The following is a 25,451-nucleotide window of genomic DNA, read 5'->3' as shown; positions in this document are numbered from 1 at the left end:
CATAAAACAGTTGAAAACTGTTTATTACTAAAATTCAATCATTCCTTGAAATTTGGCAGTCGGCACACCCCTTAATGTAAGTTATTGTTAGTAAATTGTACTGCACTGTACTACAGAATACTAAAACGCCAAGACTAGAGGATATAGTTTTGAAAGCTCCTACCTATATATTTTGGGATCATTAAGAGCCTAGTTAATCAGGTGCTATATATATATATAATATATATAGATATATATATATATATATATATATATATATGTATACACACACACACACACATATGAGAAGAAAGTTTCAATGGGGATTATCATCATTACATAGTAACCAGCCAGCATCAAAAGTGCCTTCCCAGAACATGATGGTCTAACATGAATCATTCACATGATTGATACTTTAGAGATGAAAGTAACTAAGCTAAACAGAGTTCACACTGATACAGTGGACAAAAAAATTCTTTATGATCATGACAAATGCATTGTTTTGCTTCAACACATTTATCTAGAAACTTTAGCTATATAACTTCTAAATTTATGTTACTAAGTACAATAATACCTCAATCTTACGCGATTCAAATTGCGCAAATTCTCGATAGCACGAACTTTTCATTGGAACCTAACTAATTATCATACGCGAGCTTTTCACAGACATGCGAACATTTGCGAATCCTAAAGAAGCACTGCAAAACCCTATGGAAGTGCTTAGGTTTAATTTTTTATGTAAATATAAAAGTATCAAAAATGTATTAATTTTATTTTTGAACATGCATATAAATATAATACCAAGCTAACTACCGTCCACCTAAAGTTAATGTACCTTTTAACAAGATGTTGATGCCCATTTCACAAAATTTACTGCCACTTTTTCAAAAATGATATCCCTTCAGAAACTTTGTTTAATTTCTAATGTACAAGTACTACAATTAGTATATTTCCATGCTTTTAAGTATAAAATCAGTATGGAACTTTTACATACACTATTCAAATTTTGAAATATGATACAAAGGCAGTATGTATTTTACCAAGTGTTTGTCACTAGGACCCCACATGATCACAAGACGAGATTGTTCAGTCAGGCTGGGTTGATTAAATGAATTCGTTAATGTAGTACTAGTAAAACATATAGACATATCTAAGAGTTGTCATTCTGTGAAAATTACTTTCTTAACCTCAGAGAAACGTCCATGAAGTATGTGCAAACATATTTCTCTCCTTTCTCTTGTTTGTAGTTAGACCTCACACTACTTGATTTTAAACAGATTGAATTTTGTTTTCTTTATTTTACTAAATTGTGTACCTTCATTATAACTGTGACTTATGAAGTTTACCTAGTGACGCAATATGTCTTTTACTTTGTGCGGGGAAAAAGAAAACGGCATCTCATGAATTAAGGCTAACGTTAGTATACGTAGGAAAGTGTATACGTATGTACGTAGCAGTTACTGTAACTCTATTTTTATGTCAACCATTTATCTCTTTTTTAAGGGTAATGTATCAACTTTTAAATGAAATTACAGTAATATTAATTTTGCTTAAATGATAAATTTTTAATCAATTTGTATTTTTCATGGCTAATAAAACTTCGGTCTTAACAATAAGATAATCTTCTTGTGCCAGCTTTTGGGGAGGGACATGATTAGGGTCATATTTAGAGTGTAAACTCTAGAAATAAGTATTATTAGCATTTTAGTGACCGTGCCAAACTTACGCAAAACTTCACACCTTCCGCAAGGAGTTCTGGAACCTAACCTTGCGTAAGCTAGAGGTATTACTGTACTAGATTTATATGATCAAACCTCCAATCTAGAACTCATGGCTCATCACCTCTCACAAAGTTAAGACAAATAATGACTTTAATACTCAACACTAAAGCAAAATAATTTTGCATCCACTTTTGCAATGTTAACTGTCATAAACAATAGACTTAACAACCAAGCTACTGTGCTAAAAGTAATATTTTATGTAAGAGCTGAAACTAGCTAGATTATTGAGGAATGCTAAAATCACATTAATTAAGGGCAATCTAGTCCAGCATGGTTGATTTTCCTGAGACCAATACTTAATGACTTATGCCAACTACCTAGAAAAATACTCAATTTTTATACAGAACAATTTTCAACTCCTATTTTAAATCCTATTAACCAATCACTACCTTACCAGGAAAAAAACTTAACTTATAACCCTGTCATCAAACTGCTTCAGTGAAACTAAATTAGCAAACTAATTTGCTATCATAAAACAAAAATATAGGTTTGAAAATATCCAAAACACAAAACAAGCTTTTCCAGTTCCTTCTGGTGTTGGCAATTTATGCTGTAGTGATCCTGGATATTTTCTGCAATTCCATGAGAAGTAAAGCTGACAAAAATGTTCTCACAATCATTTGTTGACCACAATTCTAGAAGATCTTTCATCTACATGAACTATATTTCAAATTTATTTGGCAAAACTACAATCACACACCTACATATATATCACATGGAAGTGTCAAAAAACAATCTGTTCTAACAAATACTCTGTCAGTAGTAGAAGACCCCCAAACCATGTAACCATAATTCATTATGTGACTGTGCATCACACACACACACACACACACACACTTTCAAAAAAGTTTAAATTAACAAATAAACATGTGTGCATGTATTGCTTAATGTGAAAAAAATAATGCCATCTACATCAAATTTTACTTTAGTAACAAAAACAAAAAATACTTTAGAATATGCACATCTATACTCATTATCAACTTTAAAAAATATTATATATATACATATATTGCATATATATACGTATATATATAAATTTATTGTTTTACTACTAAACTTAAACTAAGCAGACAAAAAACACAAGCTATCTAAATTTACTCTAGTGCTTAGAATTTAACAAATAATTTAACTTCTCACCGTACACAAGGCAAAGACTAGGTTGAGAATATGGTAAAAAGTACAAGCGTTTCTACTTACAGCCTTTGCACAATCAGGTCGCAGTTTTTCTGAATATCTGTTTCTATAAAACCACGTCTGTTGAGAGGGAAAGAAGAGTTTTAGGGACAATACTATATATGTGCACTCTATTCAAATGACTAAAATATTTCAAAGTAAGTTATAGAACAAAAAAAAATATACCCATCAAAAATAATTTATTTGCAAATGGTAACTGAAAACTCCTAACTGAATTAAATGGAATCCAGAATTTAGGCAAAGGCCTAGCACTGGAACCTAAAAGGTTTTCAGAAGTGTAAAAAGAGGAAAACGTCGCAGTTGCATTATGAATCAATTGTTATGAGAAGATGGAGAGTAAGATGAAAGAAAGGTGGTACGGTATAAGGAACGAAAGGGGTTTGCAGTTGGGGCTGAAAACATGCTACAAAAACCTTAGTATGCCTATAGTGCAGCACAGCCATGAGGTGCATTGATGGCACTACCCCCTACAGGGCTGACTTAAAAATTAACTAAAAATGTGGAATTATTTCTGATAATTCAATAAAATACTACATTCCCGTAACTAAAAAAGAATTCTATTTTTCAGTCCACTCTGAATTTTCTCATGTCAAGTATTTCCATGTCTATGTTGCTTCTTTTTATTCATTCTTCTTTGGTACATCTGGGTTCAAGGGGCTCTGGATTTGACATTCACAATGACTTAACATTTCTTTCTGCAGCCTTTTTTCACTGTTTAATTAATTTTCAATATATGCTCTGAGTAATAGCTGCTTGATGGAAAGAGTTTTTGCAGTGTTCAAAAAACAGTAAGTCTTGAGAAACTGTAAGATCTCCCAATTACACACACTATGAAGTAAATCATATGCAAACCTCCAAAAAAAATTTTCAGTACATAAATACAATATTATATGAATGCTGATTACTAAAAGCTCAAGTTCTGATCATATGATTTAACAATCATTAAATACAATGAGTCTGAGTCTGCTAAGAGTTACTAATAAGGAAAAAATGCTACATTACTGGAACTACTTACTTGGAAGCTAGACCTCCACCAGGAGGAAGGCCAGGAATTTCTTCACTAGCGAGTGCTTGCATTATCTGAGGTATAGCTATTTTGCCTTCAGTTTTGCATAATTCTGCCAAAAGGAAAAAAAAAAAATATATTGAACACTATAGTAGTAGGGTATACCAATATTAGCATACTTTCAGTATAACTATGGTAACTCTTTTCTTCCATTAACTATATAAAATATACAAGCATACCCCGGTTTAAGCAAGAAATAATTTTCCTCCAAAACCCCAGTGCTCCATAACACTAAGATGTAAATTAATACATGTTGAGAATCTTTCCTCTGTAGTTTCAAACCCAAACACATTAAAATTCTGAAAGTAGATAGTCTGTTACGTGCCACAAATGCAAAATTCCACAGAGCAATTAATGTGATATATGACTGCCTGAGTTCATATAGCTTTGGACACATTTTGAACATTGTAAGGACTTTGTAAATTGTGCGTACCATACCAATGAATGAAAATACTTCTATAAACACTACTGCAGTAAACCCCAGATTTGCAGGGGATGTGTACCACAACCAACTGCAAATAGTTAAAATCCATGAATACTTAAAACCCCTCTACAAATTCTTAGAACTGCCCATTTTAATAGCTTTATCACAAAAAGTGCATTTACTCATGATAATTATATGAAAATTAGTGGATATTTCTCAGTGAAAAATACCGGAAATTATGTTCCATAGAGAATTTCACAAATCAGTGTCTGTGAATTGCAAGCCTGCGAATCCAGGGGTTTACTGTATGTACTACCGTAAGAAATATTTAACAAGCTTCAACTTAAACTGAGAAACAAGAATGTTTGTGTTCAATAATTCTTTTCAATCAATAGCCCTTCACAAACCCTCAAATGCAGTGCATACGGTACTTATAGTAATTGTATCATACCTATGTATACTGTTGCATTAATAAATAGATTCAACAGTTTGCAATGCCCTTCTAAAAATATATTTATAAAAGAAAATAGTAAAATAATCTAAAATCAAAATAATGTGCTTCTTTACAATATATGAATGGCAGCAGCAAACACTAAGTCGTCAGGGAGAGTAATGCTGTCTGAAAACAGAAATGTTTTATCTGATCAATATTGCTGTCATGTACTGCTTTATTTTGACACATGAATTTTTTTTTTTTTTTATTTACATATAGTAGGTGAATTTGGATGTGATTTTTTTATTTATATTTTCGTTTGCAATGGTGTTTACTTTGTTGAAATGGAGTAACCTGAAAAGCACTGCACAAGACACTAATGAGGTGGGAATGTAGTGCAGGAAGAATGGAGAAAAGCTCTAAAAACGTAAGATAACTCTCTGATTGATTTGTTGTTTACTGATGGACTTGAATAAGGTTTAACTAATTTTTCCTTTCTTAATTATTTTTTCCTAGTATATTGATGTCTAATGTTATAAGACATGGAACTATCAAGAAGTCTCACATACAAGAGATGGAAATATATAATGGAGATTCTCTTTATAAAATACTTGTGAAGAGTACAGTGCTTCTCATTTTTACAGCAAGTAAAAATCCTCACTGATGCTGTAATAACTGAGATTTCCTGTAAACATATGCCAAAATGACATTTATAATAAAATAAGATTTTGCATATACTTATCAAGTAATTACATTGCTATTAGTTCCTACTTTCACGGCAGCTTAAATTAAAAAATTTGCAGTAGCGCTCTACTGTTTTAGTGTACGTAACTGACCCCACCCACTTTCTGAAAAGAATAGGTACAACATGGCTCAGGAACTCTTTCCTTGAGAGGGAGGGCTCCAATCATGTAATTACTTGCAATGTAGTATATATAAAACTTTTTTTATTATAAAATGTCATTTTTATATAAGCAACTTACCAAGAAATTACACTGCTGAATCCAAAATATAGGAGGTGGGATATATGGGCACAAACCACTCACCATACTCAGTAATGGAGACGAATTTGACATAGTAAAATTACCCAGCATTGATACAATGCTTGTTGTTGTACCTTATCTGGTGAGAGCTACAGCAGTTGGATTACTCGCTCTGGACTGTACTCATCTTCAACCTGTAGTGGCATAGCAGTGAAGCTCAGGGTCGCCTCTACTTATGGGGTCCTTTGCAACGGAATATTCCGAGGGTTGTCAAAACATAATTAACATAGAAATACCCTTAGCCCAGGCACAGTATGCAAGAAAATTACCAGATTACTTCGTTACCTACAAACTATTAAAAATCTACCACCCAACATCATTAGAAATCTATGACTGGTGGGGACTCCGGGTATGTCATACCCCCAGGCTTCCCATAACTCATCATCTAAAATCCAAGGTGAGGAGATAGAGAAATAAAAGATATACTACCATCCTTCCTCCCCCAGTATCATCCCAGCCATGGAAAACAGTCCTAATGTACTGCAGTTTTCACACATATCCTCCTCATCTCACAAGTATGAGACACAAAAACGGATCTATATTTCCATTATGTAGACTCAGAATCATGCAGTCACAGATGGCATTTAAACCCTACAGAAGTTGCTACTGCTCTAATATCATGGGTTTTAATCTTCAATAAGGTTAATGTCTCTTCTTGAATGTTATTATGAGCTTCAGAAATTACATCTCTTAAAGAGAAGGATAACACATTCTTAGGTTATAGCACAAGAAGGGATCTCACCGAATACCAGACATTACAACTGGGACCCAAGTCACTTGGTTCTCTCGAGACAATACTTAAGAGCTCCAACTGGAGAAATGACCCTCTTTTGGTCTGTCGGTCAGAGGATATTAGTCAGGTTCTTGATAGAAAATGAACAAGGCCAGGGATTTGATTGGGGTTTCATTTTTCTCAAAGAACCCAAGATTAAATATGCAGATTGCATCTTCTTGAGAAAAACCAACTTGCTTATCCAAAGCCTGCAATTCACAAATTCTCTTGGCTGTGGCCAAAGCAACTAAAAACAGGGTCTTCCCCATTAAATCCCTTAGAGATAGGCTTGAAAGGGTTCAAAGGGGGGACCTAAAAGCCATCTAAGTACAACATCCTAAATTCCAAGATACAGGAGAAGGATTATCTTGTTTCAAATTGTTAAAGGATTTCATCAAGTCACTAATATCCAGACTTGTTGCAAGGTCCAGGCCTCTACGCCTGAACACTGAATTGAGCATAGCTCTTGAACCGTCGATTGCCAAAGTCACTAAGCCTCAGGAAGACTTCAAGAATAGCAAATAGTCTGCTATTTGTGGTAAAAGGTAGGAGTTTTGGAAAGTTCACCAACATTTGGAGGAGGTCCCGGAACCACTCCCTCTGTGGCCAAAACAGTTGTTGTTGCTGGACTGATACTTGTTGATGACTTCCCTAACCATTCTGAAAGGTGGGAAGGCATGCACATCCAGGTTGGACCAGTCTCGGAGTATTGCGTTCTTTGCCCACACTAGAGGGTCCGGGACTGATGATTTCTCAATGTTGCAAACAGTGCCCATTCTATCAGTAGCACTGTTTGTGGCAACTCAACTCTTTTGCGTGGACACTTAATTTACTCTGAATAAAATGGGTGACTAACTGTGTGCGGTTGTTCTGGGCACAGTGAGAAAGTGTGAATGCCTTCCTGATTTTTCATATAGGTCAAAGCTGTCTTGTTGAATTTCAACTGTCTTCCCATACATCACCAATGTAAAGTGAAGAAGGGCCAGATGCACTGCTTTTAGTTCCCTCACATTGATGTGAAGCTTCTTTTCCTGTTGCAACCATATGCCTGCAACTTCAAGTCCTGTAGATGAGCCTCCCATCCCAGATCTGAAGCATCTGAAAATACTGTTAGGTCTGGGTTCAACGGGTGTAATGACTTCCCATCTGAGAATCTCTCTTCCTACTTGATCTCGGAAGTGATGGGGAAAACAAACAAGTCCAGGAGGGACTTCCTTTGCCAGATGGCCTTCAGGAAAAATTGTAATGGTCTTGTGTGAAGTCTCCTAAAGGTATGAACTTCTCTATGGAAGAGAGCCCAAGAGGCTCATCCACTCGTTGGCTGAGCAGGAGGGACAAGTGAGGAACTTTCGAGCAGTCTGAATGGAGGATTGAATTCTTCTCTGTGACAGAAAAACCTGAGAGCCAACCATCATCCCAAAATAAATGATAGACCTTGTCGAGACCAATTGAGACTTGGGAAAATTGATTAATAGGCCCAGATCCTGGGCGAGAAGAGCTTTCTGTACATCTCGGTGCAGTGAGTTCTTGAAGGCGATCGTAGGAGCCAGTCGTCGAGATACAGGCACGTGTTGATGCCCATCAGATGGAGCCACTTTGCCAATGCAGCTAGAACTCTGATGAAGACCTGTAGGGCTGAGGAGAGACTGAAAAACAGAGCCCGAAATTGGAAGACCCTGCCCTGGAACACAAACCTTAAGTACTTTCTGGATTCCTGATGAATTAGAATATGAAAGCATCCTCCATATCGATCATCACCATCCAATCCCCTTGCTGGATGGAGGAGAGAACCAACTGATTTCTTTCCATCCTGAATTTCGTTCTTTTCATGATAACCTGGGAACAACAAAATATCGGTTGTAAAATCTCTCCAAATTTACGCCTTCCACAAATTCTAAGGCCCCTTTTCTTAGTAGAGGGCTGAAAACTTGAGTGCTGACACTAGAGGAGGTTTTACATTGAACAGAATGGAATGCTCCACTTGAAGTACTTCTTAAACCTATGGTGGTGCCTTCTTTGCTTCCCATTTCTTCCAGAAATGTAGAAGCCCAACTCCTACCAGAACACAGAGGACCGAATTCTCACTTGCTAGAGGCAGGTCTGGTGGAGGATTTCTTAAACAGACACACTGATTTTAGACTGGTATGTGGCCAAGACGGATACCTAGATCTGTCACCAAGAAAGAGCCACTGCTGTAAAGGAGAGACCACACGGACTAAAAAATATTGCAGGTGTACGGCTCAGCTGCTTAGGGCATTTGGTAGAATGAGCAAGTAAATCTTGTGTTGCCTTCTTCGACAACTCAGAAGCTACAATTTCTGAAGTTGCACTAGGGAACAGGGAGCTAAGAGATGCAATGAACTCTTAGAGGGAGTGACCTTTGGTGGTAAAGGAACACCACAGCTCCTTTTTCTTGAGTATCCCTAAGGAAAACAGACCAGCCAGTTCTTGAGAGCCATCACGAACTGCTTTGTTTGTGCAAGACATGACCCTCACCAGTCTGTGGCAAAGTTATTCCTAAGAGGGGTACAGTCTTCGATCTTTTTCATCAAGGCTCCCACTGTCCAATCGACAAAGCTTAGAATCTCAGACTTTACTAAATAAGTCCTTTATCAAATGGTCCAATTAGAATGAAAAGATTTTAGTGGCGGCCAAAACCTGTGGCTCATGAAAGTGACCACGCCTCTCCACCATCACTGCTTTCTTCCACCACTAAACAGCCATAATCACCCCTCTCAAGCACCTGCACTGCTTTGGAGGAGTATTAGCTTCCAGTAATAAACACTCTGAGTGCCTCACTATATGATCACGGGATTAATAAACTTCCATACCATCACAGCAATATGGTAATGCTAAGTTTAGGGAAACTTTAAAGATAACAATATATTCATACTGTACAATACTCAAATTTATTTACAATAATTTGATTAAAAAGTCTTTATCGTATTTGCTGTCATATAAGAAGCACCCTCACATAAAATGCACATCTATTTTACAAGGATATTTTGTGGAAAAGCCAAACAGGACTAACTGCAGATGTATCGTAAGCAATTTTTCATAATTTTTACAAATAAAATATTGAAAACAAGCCAGAACAAATGGCTTACGAAGATGCAATACATCATACGTTTGTTAGCCATTTGGAATGGAAGGATGTAAACAATTCATAGCACCGCCCTGTCGCAGTAACACAAAACGTTAATTTATGGTAAATTTAATTTACTTTCCTTTAACTGTGAGTAAATTCACATTTGATTTCATAATTTATTCCAGTAATGCAATTTTCTGTAATAGGCTTGTTTTTCAATGATTAACTTTTAGCAACAATTTCTGTGCCTACCCAGTATGCTCGAACATAGGCTAGGGCGACGCTTCAATTCAAATGACAATCGGCTTTAACGGACCACCTTCCCTCAACTTCGTTCGTTAAAATGACATTTCACTGTAGATGTTCTTTACTTTTCTCATCATTTTTTCAGTTATTCTGTTCAGTTCTTCAAACTTACTGATTTTGCTATTTCTCATTGTAATCACTGGGAAATCGAGGACACTCCATCAAAGGTCAGTCTAAACTGATAATTTCTTAGAAGAGTGCTTAGTACCAGGCACATGATCAGAAACAGGATGCTTTGGCATCAATGCAAGCTTAGAACGCTTGACTTGCACTGTGCACTCTGGGTCTACCATGCATATACAGCCGACTGAGTGCTTGACTAACACTGAATGCTTGTCTCCTAACCCCGAGCACACGCACACATCTTCCACTTAACGCCTAACACACACTGAATGCTACACTGTATGCTCTCCTACCAAAAGTTTGGCACCAACTGGACCAAAGTGCTTGGGAACATACAGTGCACATTTCTCCCCCTGGCCACTCAGCTGTCATTGCATAATAACTCACTGGGCGCTCGGAACTTAACAACAGAGCGCTTTGGCATAACATTTTCGGGAAAAACTCGGTAAAATACCAACTTTGTCTTCTGGTTGAGTTGGAATCTGAGTCACTGGATGATAAGGCATGTACTTCCACTTGGAAGCCTTTCCCGTGGCTGTCCACCAAGTCCTGGCTCGGTTGAGGGAGCAACTACCTGTGGGCAAACCCCATCGACCTCCCTTGGACATTCAGTTTGCCTCCTCACAGGGTTAGGGGAGTCTGGCAGGGACCTAAGTCTAGGAGTGTTGGTGGGACAAGTAGACACCCCTCCCTTCACTGACACAACACTTGCACAAATATTACTAGCACTTAACTGATCTATATTGATCTTAATGGACACATTAAGTTGGGTTACGGTATCCGCTAGAAAGCCAAATTTCTTGTCTACTATGGCTTCGAGACTGGCAATGTAATTGGGTTCAAAAGTTAGGGAACCTGGTAATGGAGTTGATGGAAGAGTAGAACTTTGAATAGGGGAAAAGGCAGTCACAGGCATTGAAAGGACAGGTACCTCAGGAGAATGAGACGACCTAACCTTGGCCTTGACGGCCAGCTTTCTCTCTGTCTCTTTTCAGTTCTGATATGTGAGAAAGCAGTTTTCTACCTCCCCTGATCCGAGTCCCTACATTCCTCACAATTAATGTCAGGAAATCAAGTCTGTCCTCTGCCAGAGATAAAAACTGTATGCATGTCATGCCTAGCAGAAGTCAGGCAGAACTGTATGCATGTCATGCCTAGCAGAAGTCAGACAGGTCTTGCAGCCTTTGCTGCTAAAAATATTATTACTACCAAATCAGACAGAGCAAGAGTACTCTGCAACCAATTGGTGAAACTAAAACAAAAGCTACCCAACAACCGATGTTTAGTTGATAAGCAGCAAAAACAAATTGAGCTCCTGCTTTAGCTGTCATGAAAGTTTGGAATTAATTGCAAAGTAACTACTTGGTAAGCTACTTAATCATTGCGTATCAAATATATGTTGTATAAAATAATTGAATAATAATGATTACCTAACTTTACTACATAAAATGACAATTTGTCCAAAATTGCATTTTTCCTAACTATACAAACCTGAGGTCCTTTTACAATAGGAAGGTACTAGCGGCAGCTGGATAGGTCGTAAGCTTTTCGAACAAGGGGTTCGGTAGTTAACTGCTTGTCCGACAGTCTCGCGCCTGCGCGACTGGGAGGTAAACAAATCACTTTTGCTTTTGGCCCAAGCAAAAACTGCAGAGTGAGGGGTGGCATGAGGTTGGGACTATGTGTAAAAGGACCTCAGGTTTGTATAGTTAGGAAAAATGCAATTTTGGACAAATTGTCATTTGTTCCGACACGGCATACAAACCTTCGGTCCTTTTACAATAGGAAGACTCACTTCTTGGTGGGAGGAATCTGAGTCTTTTGTGAACAGACTGGTGTTCGCCCAACCTTGGAATGCCTCCCTGGTCGTAAGAGCGAGGGAGGGATCCAAGCCTCTGTCCGATTGATCGGGGTGTGCACCGCAGGGATCAATGGTCAGACCTCTGGACCAAGTACTAAGAGAGAGGCAAGCGTATCTCTTCGTACCAGCAAACAAGAACAAGTTCCTATTTGCAAGAGGCAACATAAAGTTATGGTTTGTCTCTTGTTGGCATCCACTTCCCCCCCCTTGTAGGAGGAAGTGGTGGATATTCGCTCCCATCCCTAGTGAAAGGGATAGGATGGGGCTCTGTCGAGTAGTCACCGGCACTCGTCCTTATCCAGCAAGGTGATGACCGTATCCCTCTAACCCACAGGTAGAGGTGGAGAAAAAGATAGGAAGAGAAGCCAGTCACTCTCTCATTCACTTATCTATTCTTACAGTCACACCAGGACTCGATGCTGTTCAGCCTGCTAGGGTCTGGGTTAGCTACACAACGTGTTGAGCAGCCACCACGGGTCCCAAGGAAAACGATCCAAGGACCTGTGGGCAATATCCAAAAGGTAGAAGGAGGTGCCAGTGGTCTGGTTGTACCAGACCCCTGCCTTCAGTACCTGCGCCACGGAGAAGTTCTTGTGTAACTCGAGGGAGTGTACTTCTAGGTCATCTTGGTGCTGACGAAGAGTCTTCAACACTCAGCCTGGGATGTCGAGTTTCTTCAGAAAGCGCGGTCCTCGCGCTTTCACAGGACAAAGCAGCATCTCCTTCGCATCGAAGGCGGTGAAGTCCATTAGGGAGGGGATTGTGAAGGACTCTAACCGATCGTCGGAGGAACCGAAGGGTTCAGAGTCTTCGCTACGAATTCGGTACGAAATCGAGCGTCACGAATCCCCATCCCTGGATGCTTGACTTCGCAGGAAAAGTCATGCAATTACCTCAGAGGAAAAGAAGGGAATGGTCGTATGACCTATCCCTCTTCTCGACTTCGGTGATGTCCTGTACCCATACTGGTCTATCCGTCTGCAGCGAAGTTGTTCTTCTCGGTAGTGGATAGGACACCGACACTCAATGGTGGGGGTGTCGATGGTATGGGTACTGTGACAAGCGTTAGGACGAAGAAAAGACTGTTATGGAACAACCGAACTAAGTCCACAGCGAAGTTCGTAACAGACTTTGGGCGCTCTGACAGCTGCCGACTGACTGCGTTCGGTAGGAGGCAAGTTGTCCAAGCACCTGAGCAAGTCACGTGACCTTCGCCTTAAAAGGGTTATGCCAAGAGACTAAACAAATAATTTGTTCGTCACCGATGCCAGAAGGCGAGGTGATGATTCTCTTAAGGCATGTGCCCAACAGGCGAAAGTCAATTGCCTTCTAGAGACCGAGGTCCCTGATGGCAAGATATCTCATAGTATAGTTGATTCTCGGCTAAGGAGAAACAACACTATGTGTCGTTGAAGACGAAGGTGTACAGAAAATGCAACCTACGTCTTCACAGCTGAACCGAGAGAAGGATTCTCAAGATTCTGAAACCTGTGCTACAAACACTGAGAACGCTAACCGCTATTCATTGCTGTCCGGTGAGGATCGTAGTTGCAATGAAAGCGGAGCGCTTTTCAGTAATGAAGACACAGGGGAATACTGCCTGAAGAACTGCTTCTCATGGGCTGAACATTTGGAAGTAGAGCTGTCAGGTCGGAGAGTAGGCGATGTCTTCTGACACATCTGTTAATTCGGTGGACGAACAATGAATAATTGCACACCTACGAATACAAGATATTTTGAAGACAAACTCAGATGTCTGCAAAAATCATTCGCATTATCGCGGTGCGATGCAGCGGGTGACTAGTACAGACTTCTGTTTACCGTGCGGTAAACAGAAAGATGAAAGAGTCCAAGAGATATCTCTGTTGAAAAATTCTCGCAATGTCGAAGGCGATGAAATCGAGCGTCACAGCAGTAGATGGTCCTTCATTATTGCGAGAATCCCTGTTAATCAGAGACCTAAGTCCATGATTGTTGGGCAGAGATACGTTCGGTAGTCAATCAAACCAGGGGAGAGAGAGACGTAACCGACCGTGCATCTCCGAGACCTAGCTGATACTGAGCCGCTATCAGGCAGTTCAATACGCAGTAGCTCTCGGTGACTCGTCATCCTGAGTTGCCAGGTAATCCATTATTCCACGAAGGAATGCGTTCGGCTAGAACCATCGAGCATAAAGAATACGCTCGAGCATTATATTTAAACGAAACGGATTTCGGTAAATACAAAAGCTGATTTGGTGTTGTCATGACAATACCAAGTATCTAAAATCAAAACTGATAACTGCTGGGAGGTTGCAGGCAACCCCGAGTTGCAGTTCAATTAAGATACAATTCGTCTCGGTCACAAACCGTAGAGTTAACTACGGTATGCGCCTACCCCACGGACAATTCAACTGTTAAAAGAATCATGTCGCGAGGGTAATATACGTAGTATATTTGTAGGTTCTGTACAACGACCTCCATCCTAAATTCTTTCCCCTCGAGGAATGAGAATAAGGATTGGAGATCGACCGCCTTCGTTCTCTAGTCAAGATCCTTTAATTCACAATTGAATTCAATGGAAATAAATATGAAATGATTGTACTTACAATTCAGTTTCACTAGATAAATAGAAAAAGAAAAACACAACCATGCGAAAGCAACGACGATGAAGCGGGCAGAGAGCGATGATACACGTCTACACGCCAGCAGGCCGAAAGCAAAAGTGATTTGTTTACCTCCCAGTCGCGCACGCGCCTGTCGGACAAGCAGTTAACTACCGAACCCCTTGTTCGAAAGCTTACGACCTATCCAGCTGCCGCTAGTACCTTCCTATTGTAAAAGGACCGAAGGTTTGTATGCCGTGTCGGAACAAATTTCCATTGTATCAACAAACAACTTACCTGTCACTTTCTTCTCTAAGAGTTCTTCCAACTCCTTTTCCTTCTTTATAGCTTCTTCGGATACCTTTGTGGCCCCGGTAGAGTAATCAGCACTAGGCTTATGTTATCTCGGCTACCCTGAAACGAGTGGATAATCAAATCAATCAGGTAAAATATTTGTATTTCGATTCCAACGTACCATTGTGTTTTGCATCTGCTAAATATTTTCATACTGATTCCACTTCAAAGACTGAATTTGTTCATTAACATATTCCAGTTAGTCATCATTTTCTGGTATATCAATCAAATTAGACCATCACACATCTTACTCATGATCTCACAATGCTTCAACCAGCATAGTCTTTCTACTTCTGATATTACTGATCCATCCCTCATTTTTAAACCTTTTACTTTTTTCTTTTCACCCATGGAAAGTTCATTAATAATTCTGAGGGCTTCACTAACACCATTACCAATCACAAAAATGATATTGTCATGTTACAATAAAGTTTATACATACTTACCTGACAGATATATACTTAGCTATAGACTCCGTCGTCTCCGACAGAATTTCAAATTTCGCGGCACACGCTACCGGTAGGTCAGGTGATCTACCGCCCACCCTGCCCTGGGTGGCAGGACTAGGAACCATTCCCGTTTTCTAATCAGAATTCTTCTCTTCCACCTGTCTCCTGCGGGAGGCTGGGTGGGGCCATTACTCGTATATATCTGTCAGGTAAGTATGTCACAAACTTTTATTGTAACATACAATATCATTTTTATACATTCAACTTCCCTGCCAGATATATACTTAGCTGATTAGCACCCATTGGTGGTGGGTAAGAGACAGCTAACTACTGAAATAGACAGGTAAACAACATATGTTGTAGGTATTAATAAACCTTGGTTCCTACCTGATTAGGCTGAAGACTTCGCGGCTACTGCCTTGGAGTCTGCTTAGCCTCAAGAGCCTCAGCGAGATATTGATCTATGGCTAAGAGTTCTTGTGGGTCTGCCAATGGGGTCTTATCCACTTACTCGGCAGAGCCTAAAGGCCTTTGTCATTGAGGGTGCTATTCCACTAACATGACAATACACCTTGTTCAAGGAGCACAACACCGATCCCGATCACCTGATCCTAACATCCATGTTAGTTCTAAGATTGCAAGGAGTTATCCCCGAACTCCTTACAAACAACCAAAAACTCGAAACATAATTACACTTTTATTACAAAATATACAAAAAAAAAATTTTGTACTTCCCTACTAGTCATACATACCCTTGATCCCCTACCAGCAATGACACTATGCTCCCGTGCGACATCAGTGAGCTTGCTAATAGAAAACCAAGCACATATCTGACAAGAGGGTTTATGTACGATAAAACACAATATTTAAGGATCAGTCTTTGCTCCAAGACCCAGCACTGTATCTGCTGATACAAATGGACCTAGTGAGAAGCACTTCTCATAGGTCACTCTCACATCCTTCAGATAATGAGATGCAAACACTGAATTGCACCTCCAATATGTAGCCTCAATGATATTTTTTAGAGACATATTCTTTTGGAACGCCAAGGACGTTGCTACTGCTCTCACCTCATGGGTCTTGACCTTTAGAAGACCGAAGGATTCCTCTGAGCAGTTCTTGTGAGCGTCCGTAATTACGCTCCTCACAAAGAAAGCCAAGGCGTTCTTGGACATGAGTCTTTTGGGGTTCTTCACCGCACACCAAAGACCTTGTTGACAAGCTCCCATCTGTCTCTTCCTCTCTAAATAATATTTAAGAGCTCTCACTGGACAGAGAGACCTCTCTATCTCTCTGCCTACGAGGTTAGATAGGCCTTTTACCTCAAAACTTCATGGGCCACGGTTTTGACGGGTTTCGTTCTTTGCCAGAAACATTGTCAGGAAAGAACACATGGCAGCATCTCCTTTGAACCCCACTGTGGAATCTAGAGCGTGTAATTCGCTCGTCCTCTTGGCTGTAGCGAGAGACACCAGGAATAAGCATTTCCTAGTGACGTCGCGGAAGGAAGCCAGATGTAAAGGCTCGAATTTATCCGATGAAAGGAATTTCAGTACCACGTCTAGATTCCAACTAGGTGTTCTAGGAGTAGCTGCCTTTGAAGTTTCAAAGGATCTAATTAGATCGTGTAGATCTTTGTTGCTTGCAATATCTAACCCTCGATTCCTAAACACTGAAGACAGCATGCTTCTGTATCCTTTTATTGTTGAGACAGAAAGGTGTGATTCCTCTCTCAGAAAGAGGAGGAAATCGGCAATATTCACTATAGAGGTACTGGAGGAGGACAGCTTCTGACTCTTACACCACCTCCTAAAGACTTCCCACTTTGATTGGTATACTCTTCTCGTCGAAGCTCTGCGGGCTCTAGCGATAGAGCCCGCAGCCTTGCGAGAGAAAAGCCCCTCGCTCTGACAAGTCTTTCGATAGTCGAAAGGCAGTCAGAGCGAGACCTGGGAGGTTGTGATGAAACCTCTCGAAGTGGGGTTGTCTGAGTAGATCTGGTCTGTTTGGAAGAGATCTGGGGAAGTCCACTATCCACTCCAGTACCTCTGTGAACCATTCCTGGGCTGGCCAAAATGGGGCTATTAGCGTCAACTTCGTGTTCTTCGAAGCTACGAACTTCCTGAGCACTTCCCCCAGGATCTTGAACGGGGGAAAGGCGTATGCGTCCACACCCGACCAATCCAGGAGAAACGCGTCTATTGCGAAGGCTCTCGGATCTTCCACTAGAGAGCAAAAGATCTCTATTCTTTTGGAGAGGAACGTCGCAAACAGGTCTATGTGAGGTCTCCCCCACAGGGACCAAAGACTTCGACACACTTCGTGTAGAGTCCATTCTGTGGGAAGGACCTGATTCCTCCTGCTCAGTCTGTCCGCTCTCACATTCTTGATGCCTTGAACAAATCTTGTGAGGAGAGTTATGCCTCTTTCTTCTGTCCAGGTTAACAGGTGTCTTGTTAACTGAAAGAGGGAGAAAGAGTGCGTGCCTCCTTGCTTGCGTATGTAAGCCAGAGCCGTGGTGTTGTCCGAGTTTATCTGTATCACCTCGCCTCTGACTATCTCTTCGAAGAACTTTAAGGCTAGGTGTATGGCCACTAGTTCCTTGCAATTGATGTGCCAGGACACCTGTTCCTTTGTCCAGGTGCCTGACACCTCCCTTGCTCCTAACGTCGCTCCCCATCCCGACTCCGAAGCGTCGGCATATAACACTTGGTCTGGGTTCTGCAGGGCAAGCGATACGCCTTCGTTCTTTTGAAGAGGAAGGATCCACCACTTCAAATGATCCTTTACCTCTTGTGGAAGCGGGAAGATGTCCGAGAGTTGTCCCGTCTTCCAACTCCACACCCCTTTAAGGAAAAACTGAAGAGGGCGAAGGTGAAGCCTCCCCAGAGAGAAGAACTTTTCTAGTGAGGACAGGGTCCCTAAGAGGCTCAGATAATCCCTCGTTGAACTGTTCTTTTTCTCTAAGAAGCTCGAGATTTTCGACAAACCTCGAGTGATTCTTTCTCGCGAAGGAAATACTCGAAACCCCGAGAATCCATCTGAATCCCCAGATAGACCAAGCTCTGGCTGGGGATCAGCTGCGACTTCCCGAGGTTCACGAGTAATCCAGCGATTCTATCATGTTCCTTGTTACTGATAAGTCCTCCAAGCACTGAATCTCCGACTTGGCCCTGATCAGCCAGTCGTCTAAGTAGAGGGAGATGTTTATTCCCTCCAGGTGAAGCCATCTTGCCACATTCGCCATCAGGTTGGTGAATACTTGCGGAGCTGTAGACAGACCGAAGCACAGAGCCCTGAATTGAAAGATCTTGTCTCCTATTACAAAACGAAGATATTTCTTTGACAAATGGTGAATGGGAACGTGGAAATATGCGTCTTGCAAGTCCAGAGAGACCATCCAATCTCCTGGACGAAGAGCCGACATTACTGAGGCGGACGTTTCCATGCGAAACTTCTTTTTCTGAACAAAGCGATTCAGAGCGCTTACGTCCAGAACAGGTCTCCACCCCCCCGATGCCTTTGGTACTAGAAAAAGGCGATTGTAAAATCCCGGGGAGTGTGGATCCTGCACAAGTTCGATGGCCTCTTTTTCCCACATTTGTTCCACCATTTGAAGGAGAGTCTTTCTCATTTCCGGGTCTCTGTACCTCGCTGACAGTTCCCGAGGCGTAGATGTTAGGGGAGGGCTGTTCTCGAAGGGGATTACATATCCCTTCTTTAGGACCGACACTGACCAAGGGTCGGCTCCCCTTTTTGCCCATACTCCTGCAAAGTTCAGGAGTCTGGCGCCCACTGGTGCTTGAAGGAGCAACAAGTCATTTGGATTTCTTGAAGGGCCTAAAGGAAGACCTCCCTCTCTTATCAGAGCTCTTCTTTCTGGCAGGGGGACGAGCCGCTGTACCTCCACGAAAGGGCTGCTGAGGAGGACGAGAGTCCTTCTTAACCGCCGACACTACAGGGCGTCCTTTCTTGGACGTTTGTGTTAGTAGGTCTTGAGTCGCCTTCTCAGTTAGCGAGCGAGATATATCCTTCACTAACTGAGAAGGAAACAGATGATCCGATAGAGGGGCGAACAATAAAGCAGTCCTCTGGCTCGGAGAAACCCCTTTCGATAATAGGGATCCATATACTGATCTCTTTTTCAGGAGACCAGCACCAAAAAGGGAAGCCACTTCACCCGAACCGTCTTGTACTGCCTTGTCCATGCAAGACAGGACGCTATGGAGAATTTCTGGGTTTTTAAGAAACTCCGGATCTTTAGATTTGTTGGCCAGAACTCCGAGTGACCAATCCAGAAAGTTGAACACCTCTAAAGTGACAAAAAGTCCCTTTAGAAAGTGGTTCAACTCTGAAGTGCTCCACGTCGCTCTGACCGATCCTAAGGAGTGACGTCTAGAGGCCTCCACTAAATTGGAAAGTCCGCATCTGCAGAGGCAGGTAGAGAAAGACCCATAGTCTCTCCTGTCCCATACCAAATACCTCTCTTTCCATGTAGTTTGGAAGGAGGCATGCAGAATACCGTCTTTCCTAACTCCTTCTTCTTATCCATCCAAGAATCTAAAGAATGGAGTGCCTTCTTCATCGATATAGCAGGCTTCATTTTCAAAAAGGCCGAAGATTTTGCCGTAGCCGAGCTCGAAAAGAGAGAACGAGGAGGAGGAGGAGGAGCCGCCGACTAAGAGAATCTCCAAATTCTTGAAGCAGTAATGAGGCTAAGACTTTATAACTCGATAGTCCCCTCATTAGCAGGAGGTTCGTCATCAGACAACTCGTCTAACCCTCGATCAGACGAAGGAGAAAAGAAAGTTCACGTTTGGAGGGAGAGTCCTTCCAAGACCTCCTATGCTCTGAAGGAGAGGAGCTCCTATTTGGAGAAGAGTCATAAACTCCAGGAACGAGTCTCCGACTCCTGCCTCCTGGCTCTTGACTCTGACTCTTGCCTCCTGACTCCTGACTCATGACTCCTGCCCTCCTGGACTCCTGGCTCCGGACTCCTGGCTCCGGACTCCTGGCTCCGGACTCCTGGCTCCGGACTCCTGGCTCCGGACTCTGGTCCGGACTCCTGGCCCCGGACTCCTGGTCCCCGGACTCCTGACTCCTGGCTCCTGCCTCCTGCCTCCTGCCTGCCTGCCTCCTGCCTCCTGCCTCCTGACTCCTGACTCCTGACTCCTGACTCCTGACTCCTGACTCCTGACTCCTGACTCCTGACTCCTGACTCCTGACTCCTGCCTGGATGCCTCCACACTCCTGGCTCTGGGTCTCCTGGCCTCCTGGTTGACTCCTCACTCCTGGCTCTTGGCTCCTGCCTCTGGGTGACTCCTCACTCCTGGCCGGTGCCAGACGTCTGATCGGTTCATCCAGGTTCATACAGGAAACCTCACCTCGAGTAGGAGTATCGATCCTGGCGGCAGATACCTCCATACGTCTGGAGGATCTTTTGATCGGAAGGGAAGAGTCTTTCCTTCTAGGAGGCTCCTTTGACAGAACTCCTACAAAAGACGAAATCTGCTCCTGCATCGCCATCATGAATCTCTTCGTAACCTCCTCTTTATCCTCTTCGGGAGGAGGGGAAGGAGGAGGGGAGGAGTCCATAGCCTCCACCTCCTGCCTCCTTCTCACTCTGGTTGAAAGAATGGCTCTTCTTGCCTTCTTCACTCCCGAGGGAGACTCCTCAGGGAAGTTTTCTGGGCTCGAATCAATAGTCGGCGCCTTCCAACTCCTCTTGAGTGGCCGAGATCGATCTGAATCTCTCCAATCACGTCTCGGAGATGAAGATCCCGACGACGAAAAACACTCACGCAGGACGCTTTTACAATAGCAATCCTTGGCAGTCTGGGGTGTCACAGAAACCGCCGAAGGGACACCTGATCGGTGGGGATTCTCCACAACCTCCTTTCGGTTTTTGAAATTCCTTCTCCTCTGGGCATGTGAGCTTGGAAGAGGTCTAGACCTAGGAGCGTTGCTGAGCCCGACCAGATGCCCCCTCCACTACACTGGGACACTTATATCACTGTCCACTGAATAATCACTAGCCTTACCTTGTATGGCAGCCATTTTGTTTTCCATCAACTTGAAGGCTGCTTTTAGATCCGCAAGTTCTTTTGCTGAATCTACAGGTTCTGCAATAGGAGAAGGGGCTGCAATGGAAGGAGAAGTAGCAATACTTACCCTTGGGGAAGATCCCAAGCTAGGAATTAGTTCAGATCTAGAACTACTTAAACTTCTATAAGAAGCCTTCCTCACTCTTTCTCTCTCTAACTTTTTTAAATAGTTAGATTCTTCCATTCGTTCTCACTCAAGTTCTCACATTCCTTACAAGTATTAGTAAAAGAACATTCATACTCCCTGCAACCTTGCATACCGTGTGAGGGTCTACCGAAGCTTTCGGCAACCTCACCTTACAGCCTACATTCACACAACGTCTCACAACCATTCCAGTCAGACATTATTATTTAAAGAAAATTCCAAAATCAAGTCCACAAAAGCAGTCCACAAAAGCGTATGCCAATCCAACAATCCAGATACGTCACCAAAAGTCGGTCAAGAAGATCAATTGCCGGTGAAAAAAGAAAAACCAATCGAGAGGAACCAACAACAATGTTGATGGCCCGGGCGACAGAAGAATTCTGATTAGAAAACGGGAATGGTTCCTAGTCCTGCCACCCAGGGCATGGGCGGTAGATCACCTGACCTACCGGTAGCGTGTGCCGCGAAATTTGAAATTCTGTCGGAGACGACGGAGTCTATAGCTAAGTATATATCTGGCAGGGAAGTTGAATGTATAAAAACAAGACTTTGTTAACATCAGTCAGTTTGTCCAAATACTCTCCTGTCATATCATCTTGATTTTTGTCTAATTCACTGACTGCACTTAAGTAATTAGCATCTCCACCCTGACCCTGACATCTGTCTACGTGTAACTCTTGCTTTTGTCTATTCTTCATCATATCCCACACTTCCCGATGTATTCAAGGTCTCCTTGTTAACCCACTTCTAAGTACTTCTATTCCAATATACTGATATAAATTCTTGATCTTGAACCAGTCATTGATTATCTGCTCCTCCATGATATGGATTCTAAAGTGCAAATTCATTTAGATGTTCAAATGCAAGTACACCTTGCAATGATCATCCTCAAGAAGCTCCTTTTTTCTTGGCCAGTTAATGGTTTTATGGTCTATTTGATTTCAACAACTACCATCTGGATTTCTTTTAACTGGGAGAGCAAAAAATACCCATAAAATTATTTTTATCATAAAATCATTGCACCCCAGTTGTCTCCTATTTCTTTCGCATTATTCTTGCCTTCCATAACTTTATTATTCATACCAACTTTTTCATTCATATCACTAACAAAAATTATCATATCTCCTGGTATTTCATCGATATAAAATTCATCGCTTATTTCTTTGTTGAGTTCATTTTTTGGTGCACAGCAGACCATAATACTCATATAGCACAGCTTTTATTTAAACCCTGTCAGCAGTAATCTACTGCTGTATGTATAAGACATACTATATGGCAGGATGACCGCTTGAACTTGAGCTGAAAAAAGAAACATCAAGCACTTTGTGAGCACTCAAATCATATTGAATGATCATTCTTCAGAGATTAAAAAAATAAATAAATAAATAAATATGTTCCCATTTATACATCCCAATGTCACTTGTCCAAAAGATCTGTCAAAACACATGCAAGGGTGATTCTACACTGTTTCGCCGTGTTTAGTACTAGCCCGTCAAGGGTTAAATGTTCCTAAGTGCATTTTACCACATTTGATCCCCAAGGCTGGCATAAGGCCAGCTTAATCTCAAACAACAACCACCCTTGGTGCTACTTTAGGGGCATTTGACCCTCGACGGGCTAGTATCAAACACGGCGAAACAGTGCAGAATTATGCAGGTAGACCGCTTACTAAAGTAGCACCCATTCAAGTATATCGGGCACTCTACCACACTCACTTTGGCCTTGAGGAAACTGGCAGAAACCATCATATAAACAATTAGTCATAAGTTGGTTTAGGCTTCAATAAAACAAATGATTTATCTAAAAAGAAACTGCTTTTTAACATACTAATCAATATGCTCTTACTATTAAGAATCTCCCTATTACTACATATACTTAACAACCTATGCACTGTATGTCTCCTTACCTTGTAAAGACAAGTATCGACAATCTGGTTTGTAATTGCTTCTAGGTCGTCTGTGATCAGGAGACGTGAGCGGACAAAAGCGCACAAGTCCTCATTGGTCATGACATCCCAGACCCCATCACATGCCAGCACCAGAAACTCATCTTCACTCTGGCGACGTTCGACGTAAATTTCAGGTTCAGGAGATACCAGCTGCTCACAGGGTCCTTTGCCTTCAACATTCTGCGATTACAATTAGAAAAATATCAAACAATTAATAACAAATCTATATAAGTCCTGTTCCATGAGACAATTCACGAACCAGTTGTGTTGAGCCCAGTAACTTGTAAAAAATCTCTAACAAAACCTATGCCATACCTGGGATAGATTAAAAGTGCTTATAATTCTCACTTTTTGTTAATTTTGTTGCTTTTATGAACATTAGCCATACAAGCTCTGAGTTTAGCAAGAGTAGATGAGTGGACCGCAAACAAAGCAAGTCAAATTTACAGTGACTAGAAGTTCTCAATAACTTCCTACAGCTGCTGATAGTAGTGAAAGGGGAAAAAAAGCACTTTTTTTTTTTTTTTCCAAACAGCTTTTGATAATACTCTTGATAATTTTCCTTACAGACAAATTTTAACATTACCTGCAATGATAATTCTCATTTTTACTTTTCTAATTTAGCTGGGTTTGGATGAAATAAATAACTACATTCTTTTGAAGAGATAATTGGCTATCATACCTGTAAGTTAGAAAATACAGCCACAACTAAACACTGAACGACACATACTTCAGTGACTTACTTTGTACTCATAATCTCCAAGTGCTCTTGAGACTGCAAGGGATCCATTAACTCTTTGTATCATAACAGATCCTCCAGCATTTTGGATTCTCTCCTTTTCTGTCGGATTTACAGGTTTATGGTCTTGTGTACTAACACCAATACCTGTTTTTCGATATAAAACCCCTCTTGAATCGCCACAGTTGGCTACAAATATGTGTGTTGGTGATATAAAGGCACAAATGGCGGTGGTTCCACTCTTATCCTCACCGCTGGCAACCTGAAATCATACAAATATTTTAGTTACCTTCACATGACGAATTTAACACTGAGTAACTGACCAAGCATAAGGTACAAAATATCAATACAAGACATGTTAAAATACATTGGATAATTCAGACAAAAATCATTACCCTGACAAGTACTCAGATTAATTCTGTAAATAGTAAACTGTGCTTAATCCAACAATGCAGGCAGACCAAAACTGCAAAACCCTGTGCGCGCACACACACACAAAGTTATTGAAATTAGATGCACAAATCTTGACCTAATATAACTAAAATGATACCTTCAACCCCAATGTAAACTCAGTCACATCCAGAAAATGAGTTGGAGGAAAAAAAAAAAAAATACACACACACACACACATATACCCTAACTTCCATTTACATTTAAAAACTCTCCTCAACTTCTCCATACCTTGGGTGGCATTATTTTCAAATTTGTTTATAGAATCAAAGATTAAACCTGGTAGTAAAGCCCATATTACTCCCACAACAGCATGTTTCTATTCCTATACATGGAGAAATTCTTCTTACAAATGTTGACCACATGGATATTAAAAATGTGGTACAAAGCTCTAACTGTCAGCATGCTTGGTAGGAATAGGCTTTGACCTTGCGCTAAACTCTTTTCATCTTTTCAAAATCCAAAGCATGTCAACTCTATGCTACCATATTAAAACAATGAAATGTTCATTTTAGAACTCATTTCAAGGAGTCTTTCCAGTATAAAACTTCAAGCTCTTGTGATGTAAGTCTCCCCAAAATGCTTCATATTCCCAACTCTACTGGAT

The 25,451-nt window shown here is 41.2% G+C and overlaps 1 protein-coding gene across 1 annotated transcript in view; it reads right to left on the bottom strand.

Moving 5' to 3' along the window:
• The window catches only part of LOC135212595 (protein phosphatase 1B-like), a gene marked incomplete in the record, with an annotated part of 159,091 nt that overhangs the window by 94,014 nt on the left and 39,626 nt on the right, over window positions 1-25,451 (bottom strand). Inside the window, 6 exon segments of the mRNA XM_064246152.1 lie at window positions 2,999-3,014; window positions 3,970-4,072; window positions 14,953-15,015; window positions 15,018-15,069; window positions 23,614-23,835; window positions 24,399-24,656. Of these exon segments, the coding sequence (XP_064102222.1) occupies window positions 2,999-3,014; window positions 3,970-4,072; window positions 14,953-15,015; window positions 15,018-15,069; window positions 23,614-23,835; window positions 24,399-24,656 (714 nt within the window).

Source organism: Macrobrachium nipponense, chromosome 41, assembly GCF_015104395.2.
Source record: "Macrobrachium nipponense isolate FS-2020 chromosome 41, ASM1510439v2, whole genome shotgun sequence".
In the NCBI taxonomy this organism is placed as follows: domain Eukaryota; kingdom Metazoa; phylum Arthropoda; class Malacostraca; order Decapoda; family Palaemonidae; genus Macrobrachium; species Macrobrachium nipponense.
Note: the sequence above shows the minus strand (reverse complement) of the source record. Positions and strands in the feature narration are given on the sequence as shown.